Raw genomic sequence first — 19,252 nt, 5'->3', positions numbered from 1 at the left:
GCTTATGAGGAGAAAGGAAGGAAGGATACAGAGAAAGGACAGAGAGGGAAGGGGCGAAATTGGAAAATAGAAAAGGAGGAAGGATGAAAGACTAAAGGAGAATAGAGAGGGAGGGGAAAGAAGAGAAAGAGAGAAAAGGAGGAAGGAAAAGTGAAAGGGAAGGAGGGAAAAAGAAGGAAATGCTAGTGATAGAGAGAGAGAGAGAGAGAGAGAGAGAGAGAGAGAGAGAGAGAGAGAGAGGGAGAGAGCGAAATAGACTTATGAGGAGAAAGGAAGGAAGGATACAAAGAAAAGACAGAGAGGGAAGGGGCGAAATTGGAAAATAGAGGAGGAGGAAGAAAGAAAGACTAAAGGAGAATAGAGAGGGAGGGGAAAGAAGAGAAAGAGAGAAAAGGAGGAAGGAGGTAAAAAGAAGGAAATGCTACAGAAAAATATTTTCAGGACATGTCGATCTACTTCAGTTGACTTTAGTCGGTCGTCCTTGAAAGATGAAGGACCTTTCAAAATACTAAATTACAAAAGTACCTACCAAAGTACGTAATTCTGACGGAAGAGAGACAAAGTTTTCAGACTGATTTGTAAAAGAAATAAAGATATAACAAAAAGAAAGAGAGAGGGAGGGAGAGAGAAAAAGGGGAATTAAGAAGTCCAACTTTTTGTTTACCCCTTCATCCGAGGAAAAAAATGAAGGAAATGAAAAACTTTTGAAAAACAGAGGAAGAATAAATAAAATTAATTGTTTTCAACCAGGATAATATCATTCCTCAGTTGAAGTTTCTTTTTTTTCGCCAAAATAATAATAATAATAATAATAAAAATAAAAATATGAGTGAAATATAAAGAGAAGGAGAGGAGGGGAGCGAAGGTAAGTAAAGAAAAGAGAATTGAGGAAGGAAGGGCAAAGAAAAGGGAAGAGAAGATAATACGTAACGTACATACGTACAATAAAAAAAAGACATACCTACATTAGGACATAAGAACACTTTGACGGTAGGAAAAGGAATTATTCTGATAGAAACAGGTAAAAAGGAATTATAATTTATAAAAAAAAAAAAAAAAAAAAATCTAGATAAAATTGCATTTCTAAATAAATAAAATTGTAGGCTTGTACTATTACGAAATTCTAGCTCAACGAGGTATCTCATGTCACATTTGCCAACACAACGGTTTGACAAACCACAAACATAAACAAAAATCCTCAACACAAGGTCGCAAATTATAAGGAAGCACTGAAAGTGTTAAAGCAAAAAAAAAGAAGAAACAGAAAAGAGAAAAACAAAATCGTAATAAAACTTTCTAATCTGAAACAATCATAACAAGAAGAAAAAAATGATAATAGAAAATGGAAGAAGAAGAAGAAGAAGAAGAAGAAGGGAGAAGAAGAAGAAGGGAGAAAAATAAGAAGAAGGGAGGAGAAGAAGAAGAAGAAGTAGAAAAAAGAAGGAAAAGAAAAATATGTCCCTCTAAATTCCCATAACCCTGATAGACACTGACACAATTCTGAGAGTAAAACTAAATGACCCGATTGGACCAAAATCCAAAGAACAAATGTCCTCTATGTATTAAACATTTCTGCCAAATTTCAAGGAACAGGGACAAATCGTTCGGAAGTTATGGCCGAAAGTTACCACGAAAGGATGAAATCACCTATTGGCAATCTAAATGATACATAGACCATCCCCAGAGACAGTAAAAAAACTTAAAAAGTACGAGTAATGGTTCTTTGCAAACTTTAAAATTTATAGGTAAATAATAATAATAATAATAATAATAATAATAATAATAATAATAATAATAATAATAATAATAAATGAGAAATATTGGCACAAAATAGAATAGTTAGAAGGAAAACACGGACACGTAAGAAAACTTTTTGTCGTTTCTTCTTCTTCTTCCCTCTTCCTTCTTCTTTTTCTTCCCTCTTCCTTCTTTTTTTTCTTCTTCTTCGTCTTCGTTAAATTTATGATTTCCCATTAGGAAAGTTTGTTCATAAAGTGGTGAAACGTGTACGAGGAGTACACCCATTAGCACCAATAAACATTAGAAACATAAGAGCACCATTGGCAAAAATTATACATTAGAAATTGTTAGAAGCATTAGAGTGACCTGAGACTGAGAACACTCAGCATTGTTTGAAAATCTTGAAATCCAATTAGCTTATTATTTTCTGATTGTCTTATGGTGGGTTTTACCAACCTACTTTTTAGCAACTAACAGCCTTGTTAGCTTAACAATCCTGTTAAGCTTATACAAGTCATATGGAACCTAACTGGCTGTTAGCTTTAACAGGAGTTCTAAAGACTGAAAATATATTGGTAAAATCCATCCTTAAAGTGGTTTCCTTGTTTTCACAGTCACACTACCTACTTCTTTAAAACGAGGTTGTTCTCGGAACGGCTCACTTTCTCCTATCCTATCTTCCTTCTCTCTTCGCTTTCAGGACCATAAGACCTTAACAGTTACAGTTCCCTCTATCAAACCTCTAAAAAAATCAACCGAATCTCGTCCTTTGTACCCAAACCGATGTGTCCTCTGTTTTCTGTTTCAGCCCCGAAGTCAAACCACCCAAACTGTCGTCCGATCCAGCGCCAGACGCCACTCAATCCTCAAACTCACTTCTCAACATCCCGCCGTCCATTCTGTTAGATCAACGCCGTCGGTCGTCGTGTAAACTGTCCGTGTCTCCTTTGAGTGTCCAAACGCGATTGGCGGCCTCTCCACAGCGAACCAGAGAGGGCAAGACCGCCGAAACCGCCGCCAACAACAAGCCGAAGAAGAAAGTCTTCAACCGACAACCAAACGCGATTGGCGGCCTCTCCACAGCGAACCAGAGAGGGCAAGACCGCCGAAACCGCCGCCAACAACAAGCCGAAGAAGAAAGTCCTCAATCGGCAGCAAACACTGCAACGTCTCCCCTACATCAATGTCAATGAAATCATCACCGTAGATAGCAAACTGTTGAGTGAGAAAACTGAGAGTAAAACGGACAAAGTAGACAGGAAGTTTGGAGAAACAAAAACGGACAAGATAGACAGTAGGAAATTTGGAGAAACAATTGAAGAAGAGAGTAGACATGAAATTCTGTGTAATAGTGAACTAGAGGACAAGGGAGAAAGCGAAATGAGTCTGGCGAATGTGCTGTTAGAGATAGAAAACTTGAATAGGAGAAAAAGTAGCGACGAAGATTGTGCGAAAAACTGTGATCAAATAGAGGATAATGCGAAAGATAGGAAAAGTCAAGTAGATGCAAAAATAGACACTGAAAGATTACAAAGTAACCAATCAAGAGACGAAATCACCATGTGTAGCAGAAAATCTAATGTGAAGAAAGAAAGTGAAGAAACTTCCAAAACGAAATCTTTGTGTGAAAAACATGATGCTACAAATAGAACAATTAATGAAAAACCAAATGAAAATCATTTGAAAAGATCTGATGAGAAAGGAATTGACAATACCAACAGCGCCGAAGAAACAATAGATAACAAGAACATCAGTAACAATTATAATTACGAACTGACTCGGTTCAAAGTAACCAAAAGTGCTAACAACGAGAACAAAGACGTAGATGAGAAACTAAACGCAGTAACAGCTAGTCCCAACGAACATCTTTCAAGTCAATTAGAAAATAATGAAAACAATAAAGAACCAAATGTAGCTATAACAAGTAATGTAACGCCAGAAAACATTCTCCCAAAGGACTCTAACGTTAGAAAAGAAAACTGTAATGAAAATATTCAAGACAGGAATGAACCTGAAGTCAAATCTAGTAAAGAGAATGTAATGAAGTTCAAATGTAGTAATGAAGTTCTGAATAGAAAAGAAACGACCGATGGGAAAAGTTCAGTGGAAGGGAACACAAACGGCAATTTAGAGTCAAATGAAAAACTGCGAATAGAAAAGAAACGACCGATGGGAAAAGTTCAGTGGAAGGGAACACAGACGGCAATTTAGAGTCAAATGAAAAACTGAATAACAATAGTGAGAATCTAAACAGGACTTCTGGGAATGGAAACGCTGGAAATACAGACGAGAAACATAATGAATCTAGTCAACTTCAATCAGAACAGAACGATCTGTCAGCGATCCCCAAAGAAAGTCGCACGGAGCGGCTGACCCCTCTGATATTGCCAAACATTTCCGTGTCCTACGAACGAAGACAGTCGGAGGACAAAGCGGACAAGGAGAAAACCGGGACGGACAAATCAACCGTGTCAGAGGTCCCGAGAAGTCCGCTCAAATCGCCCAATCCCAGCCCGAACAGGAGCCCCATGCGGTCGCCCAAACTGGGCGAAATCCCGACCCGGTCTGTCCTTAAGAACAGTCTCTATAGGACTGATTCCACCGATTCGACGAAATCGCTGGAAAAATCGCCCAAGAAGTCCTACAAGGTGAGCTTCTCGTGTGATGTGGAAGACAATAGTGTGCGGCCCAAATCGCCCCAGGGCAAACTCCAGGGGAACTCGAAATCGCTCGACAACGAAGCGGACCAGGGACACGGCAAGAAGGACAAGAAGAAAAAGTAGGGAACTTTGTACAGGTTCTTCCGCTAGAGAACCACCTTGAGGAAGAAAATGAAAGGGATGTCAAAGGAATTGAAAATGATTATGGGGGAAAGAATTCTGGGAAAAGGGACAGAGAAAAATCGTCCGTTTTAGCCCTATTGTCCAATCCTTGTTTTTTATTTTTCTTTTTTTACTCCCAGGGTAAGTAGATATGCGGTCATGTGGAATAAGTTTTAAACTTTACAGCAAAGAACATTAATAATGGTTTTACCGAAAAAATTGAGCGGCCTTAGGTCTGTATGAGAAGTACACATATTTCAAAGTAGGGAACTTTGTACAGGTTCTTCCGCTAGAGAACCACCTTGAGGAAGAAAATGAAAGGGATGTCAAAGGAATTGAAAATGATTCTGGGGGAAAGAATTCTGGAAAAAAGGACAGAGAAAAATCGTCCGTTTTAGCCCTATTGTCCAATCCTCGTTTTTTATTTTTCTTTTTTTACTCCCAGGGTCAGTAGGTATACGGTCATGTGAAATAAGTTTTAAACTTTACAGCAAAGAACATTAATAATGGTTTTACCGAAAAAATTGAACACTGAACAGCAGTTTGAGAAAAGCCAAAAAATAGGAGCGTTCCTCTAATTGCTTGGTGCACTGTATGTTCTATACGAAGGAAGAAAGCACCACTGGCCTTGGACAGAGATGAAAGAGAGGTGAGAGAAATTGATAATTATGGAAATCATTCTGGAAAGAGTGAAAAATATCTCAATTGGAGAAGAATCGCAGCCTTAGGTCCGTATGAGAAGGAGAAGTAACACATATTTTTTGTTATACAACTCATGATGAATTCCCTTGTTTCCGTGAATTGTGTTGGTACCCTTCTTCATGCTTTTCCAACAAATACTTTCGTTTTTGAAGCCTTTCATCAAGATAAACTTCCACTTCAATGGCCTTTGGGCCAACAACGTCATATAAATTATTAAAATTCACCTATAATCTGAGATTAAATGCTGAAGGTATCTCGAGATTTTCTCATGTTTATGTCATAAGCACTCACGGAAAAATCCTGAGTCATCGAAGAAGATGAATAATGAATTTTTGCAAGTAGATAAGGTGCCTCCTTTGTAGCTGTTAGCTTTTTTCTCCGAGTAATAAATAACTTATGGTGTAAGTACCTAGATAAAAACATCGATTTTCCTTCCTTGGAGGAAAAAAACTTAATAACTAATGAAAGCACAAGAAAAGTGGATAATTTTTTTTATGGTAAACAAAATCAATAATGAAAAATATACTACCAAAATAATTCTCAATTTTTGTCGTTCCCTATAAATTGTTTAAATTTTCCAAACTTCAATCAAGAGCACTCATGTATTATTTATTTACCTATTTAAATTCAAATTCATCATCAATTTTTTATTTTTCTCTTTCAAATACCTTCTTCTTTTTTTCGCCTTTTCCCGTGTACACACGGGGTCGGCGTTTTTCGTCAGCCTCTCAATCAGCCCTAACTAGGGTGATTGCTTTGGGCTGACATTTGGTTTTGGCTACAAATTTTACGAGTGGATGCCCTTCGCACTCTTTCTCTTTCGAATAATTATGTACCTACCTACTTATTTTTAAGGACCAAAGCTTGCTGATTTGCTGGCCGAAATTGAAATTGTGAAATTATTTGCCCCCAAATGGTTGTTAATTTCTTAAGTTTAAATGTCCTTTTTTATGTTTTTAGGTCCTAATTATTTGTCTTCTATGTTAAAATAATAAAGCCTAGTAACTAGGTACCGGAAACGTTTGTTTCCCAACATTGTTGTGAACCTATTACATACTAAAAAAAAATAAATAAATAAAAATGTTGCAGAAATAAATCCCGAGAGGGAAAAAATTTCTGAATTGTTGCAAAGACATTTCTGAATTGTTGAGAAACAATGTTTCTGATGAAAAATGTTGCTGGTGGGTAGGTACTAGGCTAACAAATCTTCATTGGATTACTTCTTGTCTTATTAACTAAGTAATATCTTCAAAAAGCACACAATTATCATTTCGTAAATTTCATGTACCTATTTATAATGTTTTTTGTCATTCCCTTTCCCTTGTATTTTTCTATGCCTGAAGTGAGCCCTGAAGCCTATGTGATGAAAAAAATATAAAATAATACAGGGTGTTTCAAGAAGATTAAAAGTGACCCTCAAAGGGATCTTTTTTTTTCTTCTTCTTCTTCTTCTTCTTCTTCTTCTTCTTTTTATTTATAATGTCCCCTGACACATAAATTATGTTGCGCAACGTTTTAATACCTGTAGGTAACTTCAAAAACCGGTGTTTCCGATTTATCGACAGTTAAGTTTGCAACTATAACACACTTTCTCTATATGAATGGAATTTTTTAGCGACCTCGAAAATGGGTTGATTCTTTATTTTTTCCCGTGACTTTTGAGATATCCGTGAGTCCGTGATTTTTGGTTTGGATTGTTGGAACACCCTGTATGTAATAATTTAATTAATTTTATTTTATTATCTAACTAAATCATATTTTATGTCACGAAAAAAAAAAAAAATGAAAACTGTTAAAATTTAAAAACAGAAATATATTAATCTAGTTATGGAAACTATCAAATTTTATGACTCTAATACCGGTTATTTTTAATATCTCTCTCTCACCCTCTCTCTCTCTCTCTCTCTCTCTCTCTCTCTTTCTCTCTCTCACTCCCTCTCTCTCGCTCGCTCTCTCTCTCTCGCTCTCTCTGCTTTTTAATTTGGAAAGTTATGTTTTCAGCTTGTTTTTCCAGTCATGCAATATCTCATTTTATGTTGCTCAATTAACTTGATTTCCTATTTTTTTTTCTATTATTTTCCCATTTCCCCTAGTCTGGGAAACAGTCTAGAGTGAATAACGAGAGAAAATCGTGATTATAATCGAAAAGAATAGATTTTTTTTCTTTTAATTTTGCATATGACTGACTTCTTTATTCTTGGAAAATTAATTTACAATAAAAGCATCTCCTGGGTTGCATTTTAATCTCTGAAGAGATGGTTATCAGGTTATCCTCCTCCTCTTCCTTGAAGGTTGAAAGAATTCAGTTTCAAAGCAAACCAAGCTCTTTTTTAATTAACAATTTTTTCTTTTAATTTTGCATATGACTGACTTCTTTATTCTTGGAAAATTAATTTACAATAAAAGCATCTCCTGGGTTGCATTTTAATATCTGAGGAGATGGTTATCCTGCTCCTCTTCCTTGAAGGTTGAAAGAATTCAGTTTCAATGCAAAAACCAAGCTCTTTTTTAATTAACCCGGCATTTTAGGAGAAAAACAGAAAAGGCCAAATACGCCCTTTGTCACTGTCCTCAATTGTCTATTGAAATCAGAAATGATACATATATATCTGTTCAGTTTTAATGTTTCGTTATGGTAATACATAAATTTGAAATTTCCCAGACTTGAAAGAGTTGTTTTTATTTTATTATTATTATAATTAACAAAAAAAAATGGTAGATAGGGAACTGTAACTGCTAGGGTCTTATCGTCCGGAAAACGAAGAGAGAAGAAAACAGGATAGGAGAAAGCCAGCCCTTCCGAGAATGAGCCTTATCTGTTTAGGATAAAATCCGGCCCGGGCGGGAATCGAACCCGCGACACAACGCTTACAAGGCGGACACGCTACCCACCGAGGTAACAAGTCTGGCCCTTTTCATTTCAAAGTTTCAAAGCTAACCAAGCTCTCTCCCAGTCTCCCCTCTCAAAATAAATATTTCCAAACACACTAGTTTGCGTTTCCATGGGAACGAAAAGTCCAATTATGTCCCTTATGTAAACAACTGCCCTGACTTCCTGGTTCCTGGTAAACACAGACATGGGAAAATGGGAATACAGTTCGAAAACCAAAAATTTATTATTGCGAGCTTCCTGTTTTAAAATTTTAATTATTTAATTAATTTTGACGCGTGAGGACGTGCTTCCTATTTTAAAATTTAATTCTAATTTTAATCGATTAAAATTATTTCGAAAGCGCTTTGCCGGAGTTAGGTCGTTTGCTGGGTGACTGGGGACTAAGGATGGTGAGAGGTTTACTTGCTTGTTTTCTGCTTTTTTTCCGTGTCCGTGAGAAAAGCGTGAAACCTATCTCACGGTGTTGGAAGGATTCAAAAACCTCTTGGAAACCGAAAAACAATATTTGGGTTCCTAAATACATTTAAATAAAATATTTGGGTTCCTTCCATGTCGTCAATGTTTGTTTGTATTTACAGATGAATCAGATGATTTTGTGTATTTTTCCAGATAAGCACAGTGATTTCGGTCAGAAAGGTGACGGAGAAGGGTTGAAACTCCCCTATGCGGTGTATGAAGAGTTCCAGAAGATGATGTCTAGAGAGGACCTCGTCAGGAATGGCGCTGGGAAGAAAACGACCAAGCGACCTCCACGGAGAGTTGTGGATGTTGAGAAGGAAGGAAGGTGAGTTGAACACCTGAAATGGGTGAGTGGAGTTGTATTTGATTATGTGAAACTTAATTCAATCAAACATGGCTGAATTAAATTTCACATAATCACATAATTAAATTTCACGTAATTTACATAATCGAATAAAACTTGGGTTATAAAGAAGTCTTATCAAATCAAGTCTTCCCTAAACAACCTCAGTAATGGAGTGGTTAGCGCGGATAACTTCGGATCTAGAGGTTGACAATTTGAGCCCAAGTTGGAAAATTCATCGAGGTGTTTCAAGGGGGGAACAAAATTTGTGACAATAATTTAAATTTTTAATACGTTTGACACAAAAGTCCTAGTTTCGGTAAATATTACATTTATATCTTACGGAAATCTCATAGTTCCCAATCCCAATTACGTCCCCTTCTGTCCATGCCGGGATGCGAACTTGTCCCCGATCTGCGGTATACGTACGGACCGTACGCGAATCTTACAGAACTTATATCCGTCTACGTTGAGCGTTAACATGACCTGGTCTACAATACCGGTCTCAGAGTTACGCAGGAATGTGGACCCGTCTCGCTTGCTGAACCGCTTGGTGGTGCCTTCCAACTGAGGAGGAGAAAGAAAAGAGGGTGGTCAATCATGGGCCATTTACATTACATTGAAATGGGGGTCTTTTCTGACGAAATTCCTGTGAGCGGTGTCCAGTATGTAGGACTATTGCACCCCAACCATGGGCCAAATACAAGGGAATTTTCCCCTCGAATCAAACAAATTCAGATTCATAAAAAAAAGTGTTTTGGAAATCCGAGTCAAGATAATCCGAAGGGATCGAGTCGGTGTCTCAATTCGTTTCACAGTGGTAGAAAAGGGAGTAAAAAACCTGCCTCGGTGGCATAGTGGTCAAGACGCTCGCCTGGTAATCAGGAGGGCGTGGGTTCGATCCCAGCCGAGGTATGGAATTTTATCCTCATTTATTTGAGAATTTGACCACATAATAATGGAGCTCTAAGGGTTAGGTGGTAGAGAACGCCTAAGGCGTTAACCTCGCCTAGTGGTTGCCTTCCACTCAAGAGTCTATTATTATTATTATTATAGCCAAAACCAAATGTCAGCTCAAAGCGAAAAAACGCCGACCCTGTCTGAACACAGGAAAAAGCGAAGAAACAGAAGGGCTAACGAAAGACTTACATGCATGGTCTAATGATCTATTTTGGGGTTTTTGTTTTACTTTTATTTGAAGTGAAACAAAGAAGTTTTTGAATTTGAGTTTTTTTATACTTTAAATTGTTTTACCAAGTGTGTGTACCAACAAAATAAGTTAATACAATCTTATTCCATTTATCTATTTTTATCTAATTCCCTATTATTTTGTCATAATTCCCAGGAGCGGGAGTAGTAACCACAAGAGCCCATGTCCACTACGTGGTGACAGAACACGGAATTGCCTTCCTATTTGGCAAAACCCTGCGTCAACGTGCCCATGCCCTGATTAACATTGCCCCCCCTGACCATAGGGAGGCCCTGGAGAAAGCTGCTTTCGAAAGACTTAAAGTGATGCCTTGCGCCTAAAATGTGCCATCCATCTGAATTTGAGAAATCAAAAGAAATGTATATTTTTTATTTTTTCCCTTTTTATTTCATATGGTTGGATCCTTTTTTTTTTTTTTTTTTTAATCGGGTTACGTAACGGGTACATTATCTGGACAGAAAAAGATTCAGTAAATAAAACAAACATTAGGTGCTAGGTATAAAACTTTTTGGATTTTTTTTCTTTTTTTTTCAATTTTGTTTTATTTACACATGATTCATAAAGTCTCAGAATAAAATTTATTTCGAATTTCCTACATTTGACCCACTCTTCACTGTGAAGTACAGAGTGAAGTACCTAGTTATTTCACTGTGTATTTTATACACTTCACTCTTAATTCTTCATTTTTCCCCTTTTCATATGCTTCAACAGTAGGCGGTCACTCTTCATTGTACAACTTGCATTTCTAATAAATACATTTCTTAGAAAAGTACAATGCATTTCTTATAATTATAAATTTTCAATCAGGGTTCACAAAAGTATTTTCACGTTTTAGCGGATTTTTGACGCGATTTCCTGATGATTGCTTATGGCAGTATCACGTGTATCACACTAGTTTGAAATCTTATAATTTGTATAGCTTCAAAGAAGAAAAATGGGATTTTTAAATAAAAACACAAATCGGAACATCCATAAAATATAAGAGGAAACAGTGGGAATGGGTACTTGTTGCGAGTTCTACATAGGTGCTTCCTCTACACGACCATTAATCGGGGAGCGATGTTCATGGACATGAGTTCTTGGAACAGAAGTTTGGCTGCGTACGGGAGTCGAACCTGGGATATCTGAAATAATAAAACCGGAGCGGTTAAAAGCGAAAGGGGACTAAGGAGAATTAATTTTCGTCTAAAAAATCTTGGAGCATACAGCATACTAACAGACTCTTGAGTGGAAGATAACCACAAGGCGAGGTTAACGCCGGAGGCGTTCTCTACCACCTAACCCTTAGAGATCCATTATTATGCGGCCAATTTCTCAAATGAATGAGGATAAAATTACATGCCTCGGATGGGATCGAGCTCACGCCCTCTTGTTTACCAGGCGAGCGTCTTGACCACCACACCACACCGAGACAGGTCTAGATTCGTAGAAGCTTAACCCATTCTTTAGGGCTGGTTACTCCTACATCTAAGCAGCGGAGTGGACTGAAAGAAAAGAAAGGATCAATGTTAGAACTATTGTTCTGAAACAAGATTGGTTTGGAGCAATTAGAGCCTATTGAGTGCTAGTGGAAGGGGAACAAAATTTGTGACAATAATTTAAATTTTTAATACGTTTGACACAAAAGTCCTAGTTTCGGTAAATATTACATTTATATCTTATGGAAATCTCATAGTTCCCAATCCCAATATATTTTCTACTTTTAGGCAATTGGAAGCCAAAATGGTGGAAATTCAGAAAACCCTGGACAACTTTGACTCAATGATGAAAACCTATGGAAGCAACGAACCAAATATGAAAGGGGATACAGGAGCCGAAAATGTTGAAGACTCTATTGGACAAGGAAAGCAGAAATATTTGCTTGAACAAATCTATAAGGTGAGTCTAATTAAAACTGCTCGACGACGACTAATACTATTGTTATGGTCAAATTCTCCAATAATACTGAGGAACTTAGTATTCTTTAGTGGTTTTTTTTAGGTATGTCCACATATAGATTATGTTTGGACACAAATTTAAAAAGCTTTTCGATTTGATTCTTTAATATTTCTTACTGTGGATTAATTTGCGAATCGTACTCATTGCCTGTTTCAGATGCAAGAACTTCAAAATGAAATCAAAAGTCTGTCCCAGCTCAATGACACACTGATGTAACAAATTGGAATTTACCTTGATAATTTTTATATTGTCCTTTGCTCAAAATATATTGTCCTTTGCTCATCAAAAAAAAACTAGATAACAACAACACCAACAACAACTTCAACAAAAACCAAAAAGATAAAAATGATATCGTAGTTGAAGCCAAGTTATCCGAACTAAACAAAACTACACAAACTCATATTGAGCTCAGCCAATTAGGATTGGACAAATTCAACGCGAACCTTCTCAAAGGCTTTCGACTGATTCAGTATCTCTACTTGCAAGACAATGACATTGGCAGTCTGCAGTACGACTTTTTTAAGATTTTGAACCGGCTGAAATATCTGGATTTGAGAAATAATCGGCTGATTTGCTTGCCTTGTAGTATTTGTTACCATGAGTGTTTGGAGATCTTGCTGCTCCAGAACAATTGTATTCAGCGGGTCCCTAAGGAAATTGGTGAGTAGATAGCAAATGCAATAGAATTAAATACCCTAAATCATAATCAAATCAATAATAATTATTTGTGGCTGAGCCTTTTTTCTCATGTGTCAAAAAATTTACACCAGCAAAGGCCGCCGCAGGTCACGTATGTAAAACACTTACCTGACATAATTTCACAGGTTCGCTGCCCAAATTGCGTGGGATTCAAATATCACACAACCCTATTTCCTATCCAGCCGAGTCCATCATAAGTCAGGGCAGTCAAGCAATTATCGACCATCTGCGACAAGAATGGGTCCAGTATGAGAGCTCAAGTTCGTTTCAAATGCACAGAAACAACGGGGTAGTCCCCGCCAGTGCTGTGCAGATTAGCGCGAAAAATGGTGAACATAAATCAGGTAAGGAAAAACAAACTGGTGTGAATATCACATGGTTTTCTATTACATCTAAACAAAAAATATGACAATTTTTTCGTGAGTAGAATAAAAACGACAAAAAAATTTTTCTCTTTGAAAAAAATAATAATAATAATCTAAAAATCTAATCTAAATCATGGTTTATTTGTGGTGAAGCTGAGAGCTTCTTCACAATGTTTATGGATATCACAGCATTACTACTCGATTAAAGTAGCATAATCAATTGTCCTCACGAGGCTGAGTGCACCCCAAACTCCAAGCACAGAGCCGAAAAAAAACTTCGACCCAGCCGGGAATCGGACCCGGACCTTTTGCGTGCAAGCCTAGTGTGATACCCACTCGGGCACGGAGGTTGCTTTATAATAAGTGTCCTATTGTAGTGATTATAGTTTAATGAGGATCAACCAACGTGCTTTTATCGATATTTCTTACTACTTACGAGATAATCAAACTGATTTCCACCGCCATTGAAAATAAATTGCTCGAATCGAAAAACCGAAATTAATAAAAGAAATAAAAGAACCAAAAGACATGAATAAAACCAAACGAACAAAGTAATAAATGAACTCCCTTGCTCTTTTTTCGACACAGACTCAGCCACCAATGACAGAGCCGGATCTAAGAGGCACAAGTATCGCACGAGGCCGAAACAGACCTCTTCCAGAGACGGAGATAAAACAGTCCCCTAACCAGTGGCGCAGAACAAGGGGATTCTAAACTCGAGAATATCAACTACAAGAGCGATCCTGGGTGTATGGTTGTGAATAAGATCGAGACGGGGAAGAAAAATCTGCCCCACGGCACTGAAGAGGTAAACAAAGTTTTATTTACTATTTTTATTAAAGGAATTTTTATTGATATATTACGCTAAATTTTCAAAGTCAGCTGTGCTAAGCAATGCACCACTGAGGTTGGTAGGTAAACAAAGTTATTGACAAATCTGTTATACAAGTTTGAAAACTCCTTTTTTTTTTTTTTTTTTTTTTTTCAAAATTTCCAGTCTACTTTTTCAAGATTTTCCACCCTATTCTCACATATGAAATACAAATCTTCACAAATTTCGAACATGATCCGTTAATCCTATTTGAACGGCGCCTCAGGCCCTTTTTTTTCAAAATTGTTTTACAAAGGAAAAGGTTTCACATACCTGAGTCTTATTCTTGCAACCCTTACACTCGAACGTATTATTCCTCATATTAGCAATAGCAATGAGTCCGCAGAAGTTACACACGTGAATACGGTACGGGTCCGACACTTCAAACAGGCGCTCACGTAGAAATTGGGCAGCTCCGTGCGATATTTGACAGTCACGTTCCATCTCTCCAAACCGCAACCCTCCATCCCTGTAGTACAAAAAAAGTTGAGGTACAAATGCCGAGGTCCGACACTTCAAACAGGCGCTCACGTAGAAATTGGGCAGCTCCGTGCGATATTTGACAGTCACGTTCCATCTCTCCAAACCGCAAACCTCCATCCCTGTAGTACAAAAAAAAAGTTGAGGTACAAATGCCGAAAAAATATGACCTAGCTCTTCCCTCCATAGGTTGTCTCACAAGGATCTGCACGGGACTCCTGGCTCGGGAATGAATCTTATCGTTCACCATGTGTTTAATCCAAGAGTTAAACCGAATTTAAATTTAAACCAAGTTTGTGGTCCCGACCATAATCATTCTTACCTAGCTCTTCCCTCCATAGGTTGTCTCACTAGGATCTGCACGGGACCCCTAGCTCGGGAATGAATCTTGTCGTCCACCATATGCTTGAGACGTTGATAGTAGGTAGGTCCCAAGAACACCTGAGCGTTGATCTTACGTCCTGTGTGTCCATTGAACATCACTTCATTGCCTGAACAGAAATAAATTAAATCATAAAAATAAATAATTAATTTTATCAATGCCGCCACTGGTCGCCAAGTACCTACTCAATTGTAATCACAATGCTGAACCCTCGACCTCCGGTGTGCAAGCCTAGTGTGATACCCACTCGGCCACGAATGTTGCTTACAGGCTCACACTTAAAGAAACATCTCAGCATCACTTTCAGCTTCATCGCAAATAAATCAAGAGAGATAGTAAGAAAGGACGCAAAACAAGAGGCACAGATTAACTGATTGGTAACTAACGCGTTAACTTGCCATGCAGAAGGTCCCGCGTTCGATGTAAACTCAGCTTTTCTTCAAAATAAGTAAACATCATCCACTCAACTTCGATAATAATAATAGCAATCTTGATTCTGTTCAGAATGGGATATGGATTACGAAACATCTCAGCATCACTTTCAGCTTCATCGCAAATAAATCAAGAGAGATAGTAAGAAAGGACGCAAAACAAGAGGCACAGATTAACAGATTGGTAACTAACGCGTTGGCTTGCCATGCAGAAGGTCCCGGGTTCGATGTAAACTCAGCTTTTCTTCAAAATAAGTAAACATCATCCACTCAACTTCGATGATAATAATAATAGCAATCTTGATTCTGTTCAAAATGGGATATGGGTTATCGACTAAGATAGTACTATGTGCGTTACCTCTCAACTGATATCCATACTCCTGTAGTAGGGTAGAGATCTTCTGTACATTGACAGCATCGTTGAATGGGGTAGCATCTCCTATCTCGCCCTTGTTTGAGGACACCTGTGAAATCAAGAATGAAACACAATTAGACCTTGTCGAAAAAAAGTTGTCCGGAAAATGCCGGTCTTATCGTCCCGAAATCGAAAGAGAGGAGGACAGGATAGGAGAAAGCCAGCCGTTCCGAGAACGACCTTATCTCTTTGGATAAAGTTCGGCCCGGGCGGGAATCGAACCCCCGACCTCGCGCTTACAAAGCAGGCGCGCTACCTTCCAAGCTAACTAGGCTGGAAAACTCGAATTTTAATAATGATAAAAAAAAAGAATACAAAATGTTGGATATACCCCACCCTATTGGGCCTACATTTTTGAAACTTAACGCGAAATCGCGAATTCCAAGATAAAATAAAGGCTAATTGGGACTGCGCAAGTGACTGTGCACTGATGGTTCTCTCAGTAAATTACCTTGCCTTGAAGACACTCGATTAAATGGCCAATTGTCATACGAGATGGAATAGCGTGAGGATTGATAATAATATCTGGCGTGAGACCTTCACACGTGAACGGCATGTCCTGTGAAATAAAGATAAGAAATTATCACATAAGTATTATTTTACAACATTAACTTAATATTGACTGAACGATAGTGAGGTCTACGTTTTAACTCGACAGTTTTGCATTTGGTTAAAGTAGTGTTTGCTTCTTCCACTATAATTCGCGATTGCCTGGTCCGATTTTGATTAAATTTGATACAGGAATTTATAAGATTAAATTTGATACAGGAATTTATGAAATCTGAGCCGCGGATGCCCCAAACAAATTGCAAATACCGCGAACAAACCGCGAATGCCGCGAGCTAATTGCAAAAACCGCCAACAAACCACGGATCCCGCGAACACATTGCGAATACCGCGAACAAACCGCGAACACATTGCGAATACCGCGAACACATTGCAACGGATATCGCGAACAAACCGCGGATACCGCGAACAAACCGCGGATACCGCGAACAAACCGCGGATACCGCGAACAAACCGCGAATACCGGGAACAAACCGCGGATACATCGAACATCGCGAACAAAACTAGAACCAACTGTGAAAGACAATGTAACTTCTATCTACAGAGGAATCTCCAAACCCATGCTCAAAATCTAGGAGAAACCTCCCCTCCTTCCCCTACATTTCCCCTCACCCAATCGAACATCGCGAACAAAACTAGAACCAACTGTGAAAGACAATGTAACTTCTATCTACAGAGGAATCTCCAAACCCATGCTCAAAATGTAGGAGAAATCTCCCCTCCTTCCCCTACATTTCCCCTCACCCAATACATGGTTTTTGGTAGTAGGGGGTCAAGGGGAGGTTTCTTCGGACCTAGATTTTTGTCAGAGCTCATTCTCTCTTCTGCTTTCAGGTTGGAAGGTTCTCTGTTCCCTCTCTCCTCTCTCTGATTCAACATGGTTTTTCGGATAACTAGAGTTCTTATCAGAGTATTTAATATTAAAAAGAGTCTTTCCTACGTAACTTTTCACGAGAAATCGAAATCTTTGCTCACGCATATTGAAAAAAAAAAGAAAACATTCAAATATGGAAAACTTTTCGACAAAAGAATAGGGGAATATATCAAAATTGAAGCGCTGATGAAGCTTTGTCAAGACCCGAACATGTCCCCCCCCGAAAAAGCACATTGTGTCTATCTCAGTAAAAGGGATTCATTTTCCCCTCACAAAGAAGGGATTTTCTTACCTCTTGTCGATACGAGAAACAAATTGAGGGAAAATAAATAAATTTCTAAGCAAACTAATAAGGAAAAACAAACTTGCTAGCCTAGCTTGATTGGTAGCGCGTCTGCCTTGTAAGCGCTAGGCCGCGGGTTCGATTCCTGCCCGGGGCGAATTTGATCCTCAACGGATGTTTTGAACTTTAAACAATCTGACTGCCAAAGCGTATTCCACGGTGTTTACCCACAGAAACCCATGTACTAAAACATCTCCCTTAACATGAAAAACAAACGCTTTAAGTAATGCTAGAGAGGTTTCTTCGGACCTAGATTTTTGTCAGAGCTCATTCTCTCTTCTGCTTTCAGGTTGGAAGGTTCTCTGTTCCCTCTCTCCTCTCTGTGATTCAACATGGTTTATCGGATAACTAGAGTTCTTATCAGAGTATTTAAGATTGCAAAGAGTCTTTCCTACGTAACTTTTCACGAGAAATCGAAATCTTTGCAAAAAAATCATTGAAATATGGAAAACTTTTCGACAAAAGAATAGGGGAATATATCAAAATTGAAGCGCTGATGAAGCCTTGTCAAGACCCGAACATGTCCCCCGAAAAAGCACATTGTGTCTATCTCAGTAAAAGGAATTCATTTTCCCCTCACAAAAAAGGGATTTTCTTACCTCCTGTCGATATTGAATACCGCACGTCCCCTTCTGTCCATGCCGGGAAGCGAACTTGTCCCCAATCTGCGGTATACGTACGGACCGTACGCGAATCTTACAGAACTTATACCATTATTTTACCTATCTACTTTTATTAATAATGTACGGATTTATTAAATAATAATGTACGGAAATTTCTTACCTCTTGTCGATATTGAATACCGCACGTCCCCTTCTGTCCATGCCGGGATGCGAACTTGTCCCCGATCTGCGGTATACGTACGGACCGCACGCGAATCTTACAGAACTTGTATCCGTCTACGTTGAGCGTTAACATGACCTGGTCTACAATACCGGTCTCGGAGTTACGCAGGAATGTGGACCCGTCTCGCTTGCTGAACCGCTTGGTAGTCCCTTCCAACTGAGGAGGAGAAAGAGGGAGTAGTTAAATAGGTGCAAACTTGTCTTCATAGGAGCATAAAGCACAGGTACCGCTATAAGTCAAGCTCTACACAGAAAACACTTTAAAAAAAAATCTGCTTTTAAATTTGAGGGGCACGGTTAGCCATGCAGGAGGTCCCGGGTTCGAATCAAATCATCGACAAAAAATCATCGACATGATTACAAATATTTCAACGTGTTACTTTCTGGTGTTCTTGTGTTGACCCAGTACCTAAATGGGAAGTATTGTATCTCTTCTCGCTCATCTGATGAGAGGCATACTACTTACAGGATAGGCATGCTACAACACAGACCATATGAGTCTAATGTAGTAGTTGTTTCATTGCTACGAAATAAAAAACGGTCCAAACATAATTCTATTATTTAGTCCCGGAAATTACAGATTTAATTCAGTCCGCCGTTAACCTCGCCTAGTGGTTGCCTTCCACTCAAGAGTCTATTATTATGATTATTATTATTATTATAAAAAATATCTCTTTGCAAGAAAAATGATGAGAAATCAAAAGAATCCTGATTCTTCTCAGATAATGAATCAAATTAATCTAGATTTCTTTGATTCTCTTGGTTCAATACCTACCTAATCCGGCTGGGTGAGGTGGATACTCATTATTATTTTTATTTTTTAATGTGAGGTGGATAGCTTGTTGCCCAATGGAGAGTAAAAAAAAAAAAAAC

The 19,252-nt window shown here is 38.3% G+C and overlaps 3 protein-coding genes across 3 annotated transcripts in view; 2 read left to right on the top strand and 1 right to left on the bottom strand.

Annotated features, from left to right (window-relative positions):
• LOC103520535 (serine/threonine-protein kinase dst3) overlaps window positions 1–4,523 on the top strand; it is an 82,788-nt gene extending 78,265 nt beyond the window's left edge. Inside the window, exons 12-14 of the mRNA XM_026831627.1 lie at window positions 2,549–2,801; window positions 2,836–3,838; window positions 3,901–4,523. Of these exons, the coding sequence (XP_026687428.1) occupies window positions 2,549–2,801; window positions 2,836–3,838; window positions 3,901–4,523 (1,879 nt within the window). The remainder of the gene's footprint in view (window positions 1–2,548; window positions 2,802–2,835; window positions 3,839–3,900) is intronic.
• A 3,988-nt stretch (window positions 4,524–8,511) lies between these two features.
• Window positions 8,512–12,368, top strand: LOC108253889. The gene is made up of 3 exons (XM_017448664.2): window positions 8,512–8,941; window positions 11,876–12,047; window positions 12,264–12,368. The coding sequence occupies exons 1-3, from the start codon at window positions 8,736–8,738 to the stop codon at window positions 12,321–12,323; spliced, it is 438 nt and encodes a 145-aa protein (XP_017304153.1). The 5' UTR covers window positions 8,512–8,735; the 3' UTR covers window positions 12,324–12,368.
• Window positions 10,660–19,252, bottom strand: part of LOC103520516 (DNA-directed RNA polymerase II subunit RPB2) — a 26,777-nt gene continuing 18,184 nt past the window's right edge. The window contains 6 exon segments of the mRNA XM_017448666.2: window positions 10,660–11,293; window positions 14,316–14,511; window positions 14,845–15,013; window positions 15,694–15,799; window positions 16,202–16,309; window positions 18,318–18,536. Coding sequence (XP_017304155.1) covers window positions 11,204–11,293; window positions 14,316–14,511; window positions 14,845–15,013; window positions 15,694–15,799; window positions 16,202–16,309; window positions 18,318–18,536 — 888 coding nt within the window. The 3' untranslated portion in view covers window positions 10,660–11,203.

The sequence above is a fragment of the Diaphorina citri genome, unplaced genomic scaffold, assembly GCF_000475195.1.
Source record: "Diaphorina citri unplaced genomic scaffold, Diaci psyllid genome assembly version 1.1 scaffold70, whole genome shotgun sequence".
NCBI classification, from domain to species: Eukaryota; Metazoa; Arthropoda; class Insecta; order Hemiptera; family Psyllidae; genus Diaphorina; species Diaphorina citri.
The sequence above is the reverse complement of the archived record's forward strand: the minus strand, read 5'-3'. Positions and strand labels throughout refer to the sequence as shown.